General features: G+C 37.1%; 1 protein-coding gene across 2 annotated transcripts in view; it reads right to left on the bottom strand.

Annotated features, from left to right (window-relative positions):
* The window catches only part of gpc6a (glypican 6a), a 187,786-nt gene that overhangs the window by 135,363 nt on the left and 38,577 nt on the right, over window positions 1-13,846 (bottom strand). For both annotated transcript variants that reach the window (XM_084101836.1, XM_084101835.1), the window contains exon 2: window positions 12,439-12,597. In XM_084101836.1, the coding sequence (XP_083957962.1) occupies window positions 12,439-12,597 (159 nt within the window). The remainder of the gene's footprint in view (window positions 1-12,438; window positions 12,598-13,846) is intronic.

Below are 13,846 nucleotides of genomic sequence, written 5' to 3' on the forward strand. Positions count from 1 at the left end.
TATGCATTTATTAACAGCCCAGGGGAAGGGACCATCCGGGTGGTGAGGATGGAGGGGAAGGGACCATCCGGGTGGTAAGGATGGAGGGGAAGGGCCATCCTGGTGGTGGTGGGGAGGACGGAGGGGAAGGGACCATCCTGGTGGTGGTGGTGGGGAGGACGGAGAGGAAGGGCCATCCTGGTGGTGGTGGGGAGGACGGAGGGGAAGGGACCATCCGGGTTGTGGTGGGGAGGACGGTGGGGAGGACGGAGGGGAAGGGACCATCCTGGTGGTGGGGAGGACGGAGGGGAAGGGACCATACTGATGGTGGTGGGGAGGATGGAGGGTGGTGGTGGTGGGGAGGACGGAGGGGAAGGGACCATCCTGGTGGTGGTGGGAAGGACAGAGGGGAGGGGAAGGGACCATCCTGGTGGTGGTGGGAAGGGTGGTGGGAAGGATGGAGGGGAGGGGAGGGGAGGGGAAGGGACCATCCTGGTGGTGGTGGGGAGGATGGAGGGGAAGGGACCACCCTGGTGGTGGTGGGGAGGATGGAGGGAAAGGAATCATCCTGGTGGTGGTGGTGGTGGGGAGGACGGAGGGGAAGGGACCATCCTGGTGGTGGTGGTGGGGAGGAAGGAGGGGAAGGGACCATCCTGGTGGTGGTGGTGGTGGGGAGGACGGAGGGGAGGGGAAGGGACCATCCGGGTGGTGAGGATGGAGGGGAGGGGAAGGGACCATCCGGGTGGTGAGGATGGAGGGGAAGGGCCATCCTGGTGGTGGTGGGGGGGAGGACGGAGGGGAAGGGACCATCCTGGTGGTGGGGAGGACGGAGGGTGGTGGTAGGGAGGACGGAGGGGAAGGGACCATCCTGGTGGTGGTGGGGAGGACGGAGGGGAAGGGACCATCCTGGTGGTGGTGGTGGGGAGGACGGAGGGGAAGGGACCATCCTGGTGGTGGTGGGGAGGACGGAGGGGAGGGGAGGGGACCATCCTGGTGGTGGTGGTGGTGAGGATGGAGGGGAAAGGACCATACTGATGGTGGTGGGGAGGATGGAGAGGAAGGGACCATCCTGGTGGTGGTGGGGAGGATGGAGGGGAAGGGACCATCCTGGTGGTGGTGGTGAGGATGGAGGGGAAAGGACCATACTGATGGTGGTGGGGAGGATGGAGGGGAAGGGACCATCTTGGTGGTGGTGGTGAGGATGGAGGGGAAAGGACCATACTGATGGTGGTGGGGAGGATGGAGGGGAAGGGACCATCCTGGTGGTGGTGGGGAGGATGGAGGGGAAGGGACCATCCTGGTGGTGGTGGGGAGGATGGAGGGGAAGGGACCATCTTGGTGGTGGTGGTGAGGATGGAGGGGAAAGGACCATACTGATGGTGGTGGGGAGGATGGAGGGGAAGGGACCATCCTGGTGGTGGTGGGGAGGATGGAGGGGAAGGGACCATCTTGGTGGTGGTGGTGAGGATGGAGGGGAAGGGACCATACTGATGGTGGTGGGGAGGATGGAGGGGAAGGGACCATCCTGGTGGTGGTGGGGAGGATAGAGGCGAAGGGACCATCCGGGTGGTGGTGGGGAGGACGGAGGGGAATGTAGGCGTCAGCATCTGCGAACTCAGACATGTGGAAGTACCGATCTTTTATACTACAATTATTAGAATAAGATTGGATAGATGAGAAGGTAATAAGTGACGTAACAATTGAATCTTCCCGGCAGAACTTACACTAAAGCTCTCATTGATCCTGAAGACATTGATTAGCTTGTTCAGGTGTGTATGATCAGGGTTGGAACTAAACTCTGCAGGACAGTGGCCCTCCAGGACTGACTTATTGCTTTATAAGTGTGAAATGATATAACCCTAAAAAGCCTACTGTATCATATCTGCCTCTAAATTATGCACATGAAGAAAAAAAAACTGTTGCACACAATCTACTCTATGCCTTCTGTCGTCTGCCAAGCCATGTAACGTCTTTTTGCTGTGAAATTTTTACTGATTTGTATGAAGTAAAGATAAGAATAACTTTTATATTGTTAGCAATATTTCAAGACAAACACAGATTGGACTGAAGCAACTCTAGGTTTACTTGATTATCCATACAAACCTTTTTTTTGTTTAGAAAAATCATAAGTATCAAATAAGATCATCAGGCTTTTGAGGAAGGTTTATTTGTTCATTTCTCAATCATTATTGTGTTGCATTGCATTATATGTTTTATCATAAATCTAATCACTTAAATATCATCTTACTAAGATATTATTTGGAGAAATACTGTAGAGTGATGACTGATATTTATATGCATATGTATATGCATATGCAAGTAGTCGGCTATACTGTTATAAAGACCTTGATTATTTACATTGCAAGCAATAATAATTATTTTTGACCCAGAAAATATTAATGCTTTGAAAATGGAAATGGAACATCCATCAAATGTCAGGGTTAACTAATTAAAAATGCACTGAACTTATATGCGCTGAAGTCTCTCAGCTTGTTGAGGAGAGATCTGACATTATTAAGGTGATAGCAATGCACCAACAACCACACAGCAGAAGGAACACAACCACAGTATTCTGCGGTACAATAATACAGACAAATAAAGCAAAAAACCCTCAGTCTGAGACTTTCTCGCTGCTGTGGCTGAGGGCTGAGAGCTGAGTGAGTTTAATGTTCAGTTTCTGATGCTGCATGGGTAATTAAACACATTATAATATTAAAAATAATAAAAACCCTGAACACTGAAACATTATGGGCTGAAATGTGGTACACTCAAGTTCAAATTATAGTTACATCCCATGCTATATTTTACCTTTTAATGTCTAATACAGGGTTTCAGAAATCTTATTAGAGATGTACTGTGATAATTAGTAGCGCTTGATTAGTTGAACACCTAGCAATTACCGGTCTTGTTTTAGTATTATGTATAGTCATTATTCAAATTTTGAATTCACTTTTATTTTCATGTTTTCATTTTAAAGGAATAGTTCACCCAAAATAAAAAATGAATTCTGTCATCATTTACTCACCCTCATGTTGTTCCAAACCTGTATGAGTTACACAAAAGAAGATATTTTGAAGAATGGTAACCATAAAGTTGATGGTAGCCATTGACTTCCATAGTATTTTTTAATGGCTACCATCAACTGACTGTTTACCAACATTCTTGGTATTCTTGGAGGGTGAATAAATGATGGCAAAATTGTAATATTTGGGTGAACTATCCCTTTAAGTTTAGTAAATACTGGAAACTTGCCAACAGTAACAATAATAGGAAAAATATCATACCAAATCTGACATTAGTGGTGAGTTTTGCAATCAAAATCCACCTGCATTTGCTTCAGAAAGTGTAATTCTTTTCATGTCTAAATTCAGATTCCATAACAAATGGGATGTTTATAGGCTTAGTTAAAAATCAAGGCTCCAGGTTTCCCATGTTAAGCGCTCCTACACTGCAGTCATAATGGGCATTTGACAGGGTTTGCCAGAGAGCAGCTGTATCTCGCTCAGCTATTTTTTGCCTCTTCCTGTATGTCTCAATCTGTAAATTGATTTCTCTGTAAATCATCTGCTTCAGACACAATATGATCCTAGATTACTAAGAAATGCCCATAATATCTCCTCGGGCCTCAAACGGAAGACGGGAGCTTTCAGTAAAGCATGTGTACATAATTGCATTTCTCACATTATCTCCTGATTTTTAGAGGTTTGGCTGTAGAAAACCATCACTATTGCTATTGCTCATCAGCCTGAGCACATATACACACTAACAGTTTCTTGCTTTCTGTCATGTTTGCATGCACACCACACAACTGATCACATACAATTTCGATAAAAAACAAACATAGAATTACATAAAAAAATAAAAAAATAAAACTTCAACCTAGATTTTCAATTCAACCATGAAACACTCGCAATTTCACCTGAAAATCTAGTGGTCTGCTGATGGGAAGGAAGGAAACACTTCCGAGGTCTGAGGCGTGTAATGGGAATCCAGCGGTCAGTGTGTAAGTTGCCCTTTACAGTGATCCAAGACTTCACTTCACCAGTCAGGAAACCCGTTTTAGCTTCAGAAGGCTTCATCTCTTGGTTCATGTCCTGGTTATGCTTTAGCTTTGAAGAGGAAACTTATTTGCTGGAGACAAACACTTGACCATCTGGGTCAGATCTACACATGTACTCACCCTTACACTGGGTTCAAGAGTATGCTATATTGTGGAAGTCTGTCAAAATATGGTCCAATTCATTATTTGAAGATTGTTTTGCACTCACTCTGTAGGGACCGAGCTTGCTTGTGTATTAGTTTTGTCAACAGTTGCCATAACCATTATATTTCTCAGCGGCAAGGAGAGCAAACCAAAACCACTGCATGAATCATGAGGCAAAGCTAAATCTATTCATATTTCCTTGTCTTGTTTTCTGTGCTTGAAATGTCGTTTGAAATGGTCAACGAGGCAACATAGTTGCACAACTGCCTGTAATTGGATTTGGACATCCCAGAGCAAGAACATCTGCTTGACGCCTTTATAAACCTGTCCTTTAGGTTGGTTTTGGGCAAGAACTACAAAATACATTTGATGTGGATTATTCATATTCAAAAAATCCTGAGGGACAAAGCCTCTTTGAGGAGACTGCAAAGTTCTGTGGGGATGAGATCATAAAATAATTCCACTTATGATAGATAGATAGATAGATAGATAGATAGATAGATAGATAGATAGATAGATAGATAGATAGATAGATAGTATAAAATTAAATTAAATAAAACAATCAAATATGTATATTGTGTGTGTGTGTGTGTGTGTGTGTGTGTGTGTGTTAATATGTTATATATGTTTGTTTAATTAATTCATTAATACTTAGAAATATAATACAATAAAATTCTTCCACTTATTCACAATAAACATCTAAATAAATAAATACAATAAAAAAATAAAAAATAAAAAAATAATAATAATAATAAAAAAATAAAAAATAAAATTAAATAAAATAAAACATTTAAATAAAAAGCTGCTTTATATTGACTCAATATGAGTTTTGAAAAGCACTTTTAGGCAGAACATTAGTATTGGGAATAGTCGCAACCCTTGAACACCCACCGGCTTTGACATTTCACAGAGTTTTAATGCCATTGCAAGTTTCACCACGCCAGCTCCTCCAAACTTGAGCTGTGCGGAATTAAAAATTGAGTGATGTTGAAACCTGTAGTTTGTGAAAAATTTGCTTTCTCCCTTAAGCCGTCCTACTGGGAAAAGAGCACAAGATTTGTCGAGTCTGTGAGGGTGACCAGAATCAAAGAAAGAAGCTTTTCGCTCTGATGTAATCAATCCTTTGTGGCTTTCCCCCCCAGTAACATCTGTGATTCACTGGCTCTCCCACACTGAGCAAAGTGCCCGCATTTGTCTAATCCTAAAGAGTTACTCATCGAGCTATGCTTAAAAACAGGTCAGGATGAGGCAAAGTGGGAGATTGAACCCGACTAATGTATTAAAAGAGGAGTAATGCGGCCTAATGGACGGCCGCTTCAAGAGAGATGAATGTTTCTCATCTGCGTCATCCATGGAAGCCTTGACTCATCTCCCATTGTGGATAGGTCTTGGTGCAATGGATCATGGGATTATCTCAACGCAGTTTTAAGCAGCACGACTGTTTTCAACATTGATAAATATCAGAAAGGTTCATCGAGCAGCAAATCAGCATATTAGAATGATTTCTGAAGGATCATGTGACACTGAATGAGTAATGATGCTGAAAAATCAGCTTTGATAACAGGATATAAATGACATGTTAAAATATATTGCAATAGAAAATAGTTATTTTAATAATATTTCACAATAATACTATTTTACAGTATTTCTGATCAAATAAATGCAGAAGAGACATTACAAAACATTAACAGTAATGCACATTGTTGTTTATTTGAATGGCGAATCGTTTAGTTACATCCACTACAGCTACGAAGTAATTTCCGTTAGTTATTTCGTAAAAGCACCAGTGTTACACATAATGTGTTTAAAAGACAGATAGAGAATGAAAAAAAAACCTGGCGTTCCAATTCAGACTTAATCCCGCAGCCTTTCAAAAGCCTTAACGGCATCAGGATTTTTCAATAATGCATCAAAAAAACACAAGGCCCCATAGGAGGCCGAGGCGGTAATCAAAAAGTGGGAGTTAAAGAATTTCTAAATAGGGTCCTATAAATAGCAAAGGAATGAAAAAAATGAGGGCATGGAAAATGGATGAAGGATCAAATCCCTAGGAGGAGGCAAAAGCGCTGGAAGATAAAGGATGGATGTTGCTTCCCAGGCTGGCAGAGTGGGCAGCCGTACGGAGAGAAGCCCTCCATCCAACAATTCACATTCATGAGCAGATATGACCATAAAAACCAGCAAACGTCTGAGATCTGTCCAAGATCAGCGCCACTGCACAAATCTCAAATGTGATTAATTAAAGCAAGACCGATTCGCAACAATGAATCAGACTTCTCTAGTAACTGATTATATGTAATCTGGATCATGTAATCAGATTCCAAAAAAAAATAAGTGCATGAAATTAGATCGTAATTGTGTGTTTTAAAATGCTTATAACCAGATTAAAGTCACTTCTTTTATAGATTGCATGTTATTCGCATAATTTTATGAGTTTCCCTTATTAATCTTTTCCATCTTTAAAAAGCCTATACAGCATACACTGTAAAAAAAAAAAAAATGTATATATATATATAAATATGATCAAAACGTTATGACAACATATGTTTTTAGTACACATTGCTTTAACTCATCAATGTACTGTAAGTTAAGCGATTTTCAAGTTATACGAGATTCAACTCTTTTTTTTTAAGTCAGTTTAATGTAATTTAAGGCTACAACTGTTTTTACAATGGAATGTTATGTATGTTCAAGTCTTTTAATTGGGAAAATTTTAAGTAACATATTTGCATGTTCATAGTTTTGTGATGTCATTTAAAGTTCACATGGTCACATCTGTTTGTGTTTTATTTTTGTGTTAAAACTTTTTTATTTAGATTGTTTTTATTTTATTTTTTTATTTATTTTCATTTTATGGTTTAATTACTTATTAGCTATATCAATTTACGAACCCCCTGCAGTTCCTTTTCAGTTGGCAAACCCTGGCGTAATGTGATCTTTAATGCAGTTCATGGTGTTGATAAAAAAATTAAATATAATAATAATAATAATATAATTTCATTCTCTTTGTACTTTTTTATATCAATATGATACTAACTGATATTCTTATTCATATCAATATGATTAACGAGTTAAGTCAAAAGTAATCTATAAGTAATCCAAAAGTAGTCCGATAATATCGGATTTTGATACAGATTATACATAATAATAACAGATTTCATTACTAATTACAATTTTGTCATGCACTTTTGAAACATACTGTAAGTAATCGACCCATCACTGCAAACTGACAAAACAGTTCACAATCTGCAGTTCACATCAGTTTCTGTGAGACTGTGCTCTTCAGGGAAAGCGGATGGACTTCACTAACTTCACTTCACAGCCAACGGAGTACAAAAAGAGATCCATTCATCACGTGACGATTCGGCTTTTAGGAAAAGAGATACTGCGGACCGATCGATATGTATCCTGCCGAGCTGAAGGTGTTTCTGGGGATTAGCTGCCAAATCTGCGGTGCCTATCAGAGTGATAAATAAAGTCGTGTGTATATGCGCGTGTTTGTGTGTGTTTAAGTGTGTGGGTCTCTGTCAGATACACCTGCCATCAGAGATAAAGGCAAGAAGACAAGCAAACCATGAGCTGGAGATGATAAAGAAAGCCTCGCTCTACAACCTGACTTCAGATGAGAAGAGTTGTTCAATAATACAGATGTGTGTCTGAACAGCGCAGGATATTTGTCTCAGAGATAAAAGCGTACATTCATGCGTTTACTAATTGGATGTCATTAAAACATTAAAAGGGTCTCATTTAACTTAAAAATCAATATGATATAAATGCATACACTGTATTTAGTATAAATATTATTATGTTTTTGCCATTCTTTTATTACATTTTTAAACCAAATTATAGATCTAATTATCATCACTGTAATAAAATAAGACTTAAAAAAAAAAAAAAAAATGTTTTCATAATCATTAGCGTTAAATTATGATGATTCACATATTTTTATTCATTAAATATATTTAAAATATTTTTATTGTAGTAAATTTCAATATGTTTATGTTTAAATTTGCACAAAGGTTGTACAATAAAAACTTGTAAAGATTTAGTTTTTTGCATTATTTTATGACAATTTTTACCCAAATGTTTAACCCCAAAATTTAACCCCAAAATTTTTACTCTCATTTCTGCAAAACAGCCACACTTTATTTTTTGTGTATTTTTTTTTTTTTATAATCACTAGCCTTAATTAATGCACCCATTTTTTCATAAAAAATAATATATATATATATATATATATATATATATATATATATATATATATATATATATATATATATATATATATATATATATATATATATATATATATATATATTATTTATTTTTTTTTTTTTTTTTTTTTTTTTAATAATGAAATACATTTTAATTTTATAATTAAAATAACTAAGTCAGCAAAAGGGACAGTACTACAAATAATTATTATAAAGATTCATATTTTTGTTTATAACCAAATAACCAAATTCTACTGCAATGCCAATCTCACTCTCATTACTTTAATACAACCAAACTTTTTTATAATTTATTTTATTAATCATTTATCTTAAATAACAATTCCCATTTTTCCCCATGATAAAAAAAATGCAATACTGTATTTGATATGATTAAATATTTAAATAAACATAAAGGCAGTAAAATAAATACTAAGTTAAATACTAAATCATTATTGTTTTTGCATTACATTAATGCATAATTGTGAGTGCAAAAAACTTTTTATGTTCTTAATTTTGAGGTGAAATATTCCGAAGACACATTTTAATGAAACACTATGTGACTAGAATTTAATAACCATAAAGCAGCATTAAACACACGACACCTTCATCACAGGCCCAAATTATTACATGCTGATATGCTAATTATTAATTAATGCTAATGCAGTCAACTAAGTGTGTAAACATATTATCCATTTAAAAGCCGAACATAATTAATACCGGTACTGTGAATGGGTTTGATTTCGTCTACAAAACTTTTCATGTTTAAATGGCTGAAAAGCCATAATGCCTGTATATTTCATTTATTAATGGCACTGCTTAAGTATTAATGGTTCTGTTCACTATTAATGAAAATTCCTTTGGCTCAAAACAGCATCTATAATCAGATCCTATCGCAGCTCGCCGGCGTAATTAACAAACTGTCAGCGGTGTAGGCCAGCTATGTTCATCAAAGTCTCAGCGCTGGTGAGTTCAACACAAGCTCAGGTGGGCAGGAGAACACGTTTGGAGTGGACTTGGAGCCGTCAGAGAAAATAATGTAGGTTATCAGCTGGCATTAACTCAACGTGAAGGGTTTGTTATGTCACAGGATTGCTGTGGGTTGGTTTGCATACAGGTTGGCGTAGAAACTTCCAGAATGACACGTCGTATCACGGCCTCTGTCTCTCAGGAACACCAGTATGCAAACCAGCGGAGGGATTTGTCTCGCAGTCATTCACTGAGACACTCCGTTCACACTCTCATAGGAACGAAAGAAAATCACATATGAGATCTCTTTAATAGCTTGAATGCTTCTCCTAGATTGCAATGAAATTGGCTTTTTTTTATTCTTTTTTTTTTTAAAGTCTACAGCATTTTCAAAAGAGAGTTTCAACAGACTTCAAAAGTCAGAGATCTCATTATGAACTCAAACATTTCTCATCAAATGATCTGAGCTACTATTCACATTCATTGCATGGGTCTGTACACTCAAAAAAAAGGCTTCAATTTAAGAGTGTCTATTTGAATTGCAAATACAATTTCCATCAACTTGGATTACACAGTTTTAACATAAACTAAAACCCTTGATGTGATGCATATGTGTCACTCATACATAAATTAAACAGTTATGAAACAGCTAAGATGTCTGCATAAAAAATAAATGTAAAAAAAATCTTGGTTTTAGATTATTTGTATTATTATTAACTATATGCATTTATTGAAATGGCTTAGAATCAGCATCAATCTTGTGAAAACAAATAATAATAAAATATGAGGAACAAGCAATATTCAATTAGTTGAAATGGAAAGAAACTGTATTTAGTGATGATAAATACTGTAACAATTTACAATAAGGTCCCATTAGTTAACATTATTAAATGCATAGTTAACATTAACTAACAATGAGCAGTATGTTTTTTTACAGAATTTAATCGTTATACACACACACACACACACACACACACACACACACACACACACACACATACAGTGCAATGCATAAGTTAATACACCCATGCTAAAGTTGAGATTGAGATTGGCCTAGAGATTGGCATGGGGTACTTTCCATAAGATCATCTCTCAATGCAAATCAAACTAGCTTTTAGGCTAACTGAAATAAAACCATGCCAATCTCTAGGTATGGTGAAGGCTATGTGATGATGTGGGGCTATTTTAATTCCAAAGGCCAAGGGAACTTTATCAGGATGCATAGTATCCTAAAAATTAATAATAATAAAAATACTTAAAAATAAAAATCTGCCTGCCTCTATGGGAATTTAACATAGGGGTGTACACACTTATGCACCATGTATTTTAAGGAAGAACATTTATTTATTTACGATACATTATTCATTCACAAAGAAAATTGGTGTCCTAAAAGGTTGGATTTTTCCTAACTTTTTAAATTAAGGCATTAAGTTCAATTTCCAAAATATGATTTTTTATTCCTCTTTTTAGTCAACTTTAGCATGGGTGTATTAACTTATGCATTGCACTGTACATATATACATACATACATACATATATACATACATATATATATATATATGTATATAGTACATGCAAACTATATAAAAAGTAAATCCATTTGAGCTGGGTCTTCTAAGATCACTGCAAAGTTCATTTAAGTCACACTTTTGCTCAACAGCAAAGTTCCTTCCGCACTACATGCAAATCACCAGCTTTTCGAGAGCGCTAATATTAACCTTCACATAACCTGTGAATATGTACTCCATAGCTCTCCTTCATTACAGCATTTCAAAAACGATATAATTAGTCAGAGCTACATGGTTTCCAGGCGAATTATAGTGGCGGTTTGGAGGGGGTCTGACCCGCATAATTAAGGCCTGAACCCCTAAAGGAAGTCATAACAAGTTTAAAAAGTAGATACTTAGCTCTAATTTAAAAAAAAAACACACAAGTACATTTCAGTGACTGCAAAAGTAGATTACAAGTGAGTCAGAGCATATATTTCCACAAACAAGTCCAGTTCGCCTTAAAGAAGAACCGCTTCAATAGAACACAGCTCCAATGCTTTCCTTATCAAAAGACACAAATTAAATTACCCATAGAAATTACTTTTGAAAAGTTGACCACCGCTGCATAAAACCACATCTACAGTTTAGTTTCCATAACAATGACCTTTTGCAACACATTTGGGTTAGTTCTGCTTTATTTTTTAACTTTTCAGTGAGCAGTCTGTCAATGAATCATTTAAACCGATGTTCTGAACTGATTCAGACCAAAAGTTCTGATTCGGACACAATTTCCTACTAGTAAACAATTGAAATTCAAAGCTTCATAAGCAACTTCAAATCGACCAGACTTTATATTTATTTTCATTGTTGCCTTGACAGTTATAAGCTTGAGTTATCCATGAGCAACAAAGTAGACAAAACAAATTTGACTTCTTTACACTGTAAAAAAAAAATACATCCCCAAGTCAAAAATTTCAAGTGACCGATAACATCTAAATTTTTCAATTAGTCTGACGTATTATTTCTCATTGAGCCAATGTTAACAGACTATTGCAACAAGAATTTCACTTGGGCCAATTGAAAAATGTAGATGTTATCGGTCACTTGAAAATTTTGATTTGGGAGGGTTAGAAATTGTTTACAGTGTAGGGCAGATCACTTTGTTTGAACATCAATGAATCTCTTAACACAATGACTATTGTGAACGAATCATTTAGAACCAGTTTAAGAGATCTGACTCAACAGATTTGTTTTTAACCTCTTTTTTTTTTTTTACTTTACTGCACCAAGATTCATATGCAACTTCAGTTTTCCACAAACAATTCATTCAAAAGATTTGACTCAGAATGATTCGTTCACAAAATTGACTCATCACTAAACATTTTTTAACTTCAAAGATTTGTTTCTTTGTTCTCTTTTTCCAAGTTGAACTCAGCCAGGTGTCATTAACGACATCAATTCTATCGGTAAGGACAATAGCTTTGCATTGCATCTGTTCATTTACGGACCAAGTCATTGAACCAAAAGCCTGGACAATAATGTTGGGATAGAGAGCACAAACCAAAACCAAATGTTGCACACTTACCGTCAAACTTTTTATGCCTGGAGGTAAACACTGTCCGTATGGTGTGGCTGCTCCCATCCACTAATTTCTCGAAATCCAGTTTGCTCTGCTGGCCGAGCCTGTCCTCCATGTCTGAAGTGCAGCAGGTGTAGCCTTGGGAACAAACCCGCAGATGTTCACCTGTGGGACGGGAGAAGGACATATTTCACACGGCCGCACCGGGAGACACGGAGCTCATCACACCAGATCAAACACGCTTCATTAAGCCAGAGCTGCGATGTGTGATTTCCCAAAGCGCGCAGAAGATGTGAAGGTGCACCAACTGAAATTAATGGTGCATGTCGCCGCTGGATGTGACATCTTTAATTACGTCAAAGCGACAGATGGATGTTTGAGAGCCGTCCTCAAACTTCCTTCACTCGTGCTTTTTAATGACTGCAAACAAGCAGAAAACCTGTCTGACTGTCAGTGTGAAAATGTATTTCCCAACTATTTTTTAAACTTCATGCTTGACAGGCTGTATTACATTACAATATGTTCAGTGTGATGTTTTAAATAGCTTCCCTGTCGAGAAAAAGTCTAAACCAGGTTCAAGCAAGCATAAAAATTAAGATGCCTCCATAATGTGAGGCATGTGAAACAGGATTTTATTCAATAATTAAGTCAAATCAAATTAAAGCTACACTGAAAAAAAATTCCCAAGACATGATTTATACTAAGAGCGTGTATTTCTTTAATATCAGTTGTTAATTGCAGCAGTCTGTTTAAAATGTTTAATTAATCTGAATTAATTATTTTAAAAATCGGTTTGAATGAATGATTCAATGACTCACTTATAATATTTCATGTGTTTTATTGCTGGATGATTCAGCGTTTTTACACAAATCTCTTGAATTAATGATTCAATGACTCACTTATAATATTTCATGTGTTTTATTACTGGATGATTCAGCGTTTTTACACAAATCTCTTGAATTAATGATTCAGTGACTAACTCAAAGACTTCACTTGTTTCATTACTGGCTGAATCAGCATTTTTGCAGTTTGAATGAATGATTCAATGACTCACTCATAAATATTTCACTTGTTTCATCACAGTGTTTTTTAACTAATCTCTTGAATGAATGAGTAAATGACTCACTCATACAGACTTCACTTGTTTCATTACTGGATGATTCAGTATTTTTGAATGAATCTCTTAAATTGATGATTTAATGACTCGTTCATACAGACTTCACTTGTTTCATTACTGGATGATTCAGCGTTTTTGCACGAATCTCTTGAATGAATGATTCCGGTGTGATTTAGTCAAAAGGTTTAATAGACACAGGCAAATTGCTGTCATTTAGGAGTCATGTTGGTGTTTGAATAAAGATTGCGATCTCTTAATGAATAATCGTGCCGCTCTAGTCTATGCAGTATTCTTATC

Source organism: Abramis brama (genome assembly GCF_963993115.1).
Source record: "Abramis brama genome assembly, chromosome: 2".
Taxonomy (NCBI): domain Eukaryota; kingdom Metazoa; phylum Chordata; class Actinopteri; order Cypriniformes; family Leuciscidae; genus Abramis; species Abramis brama.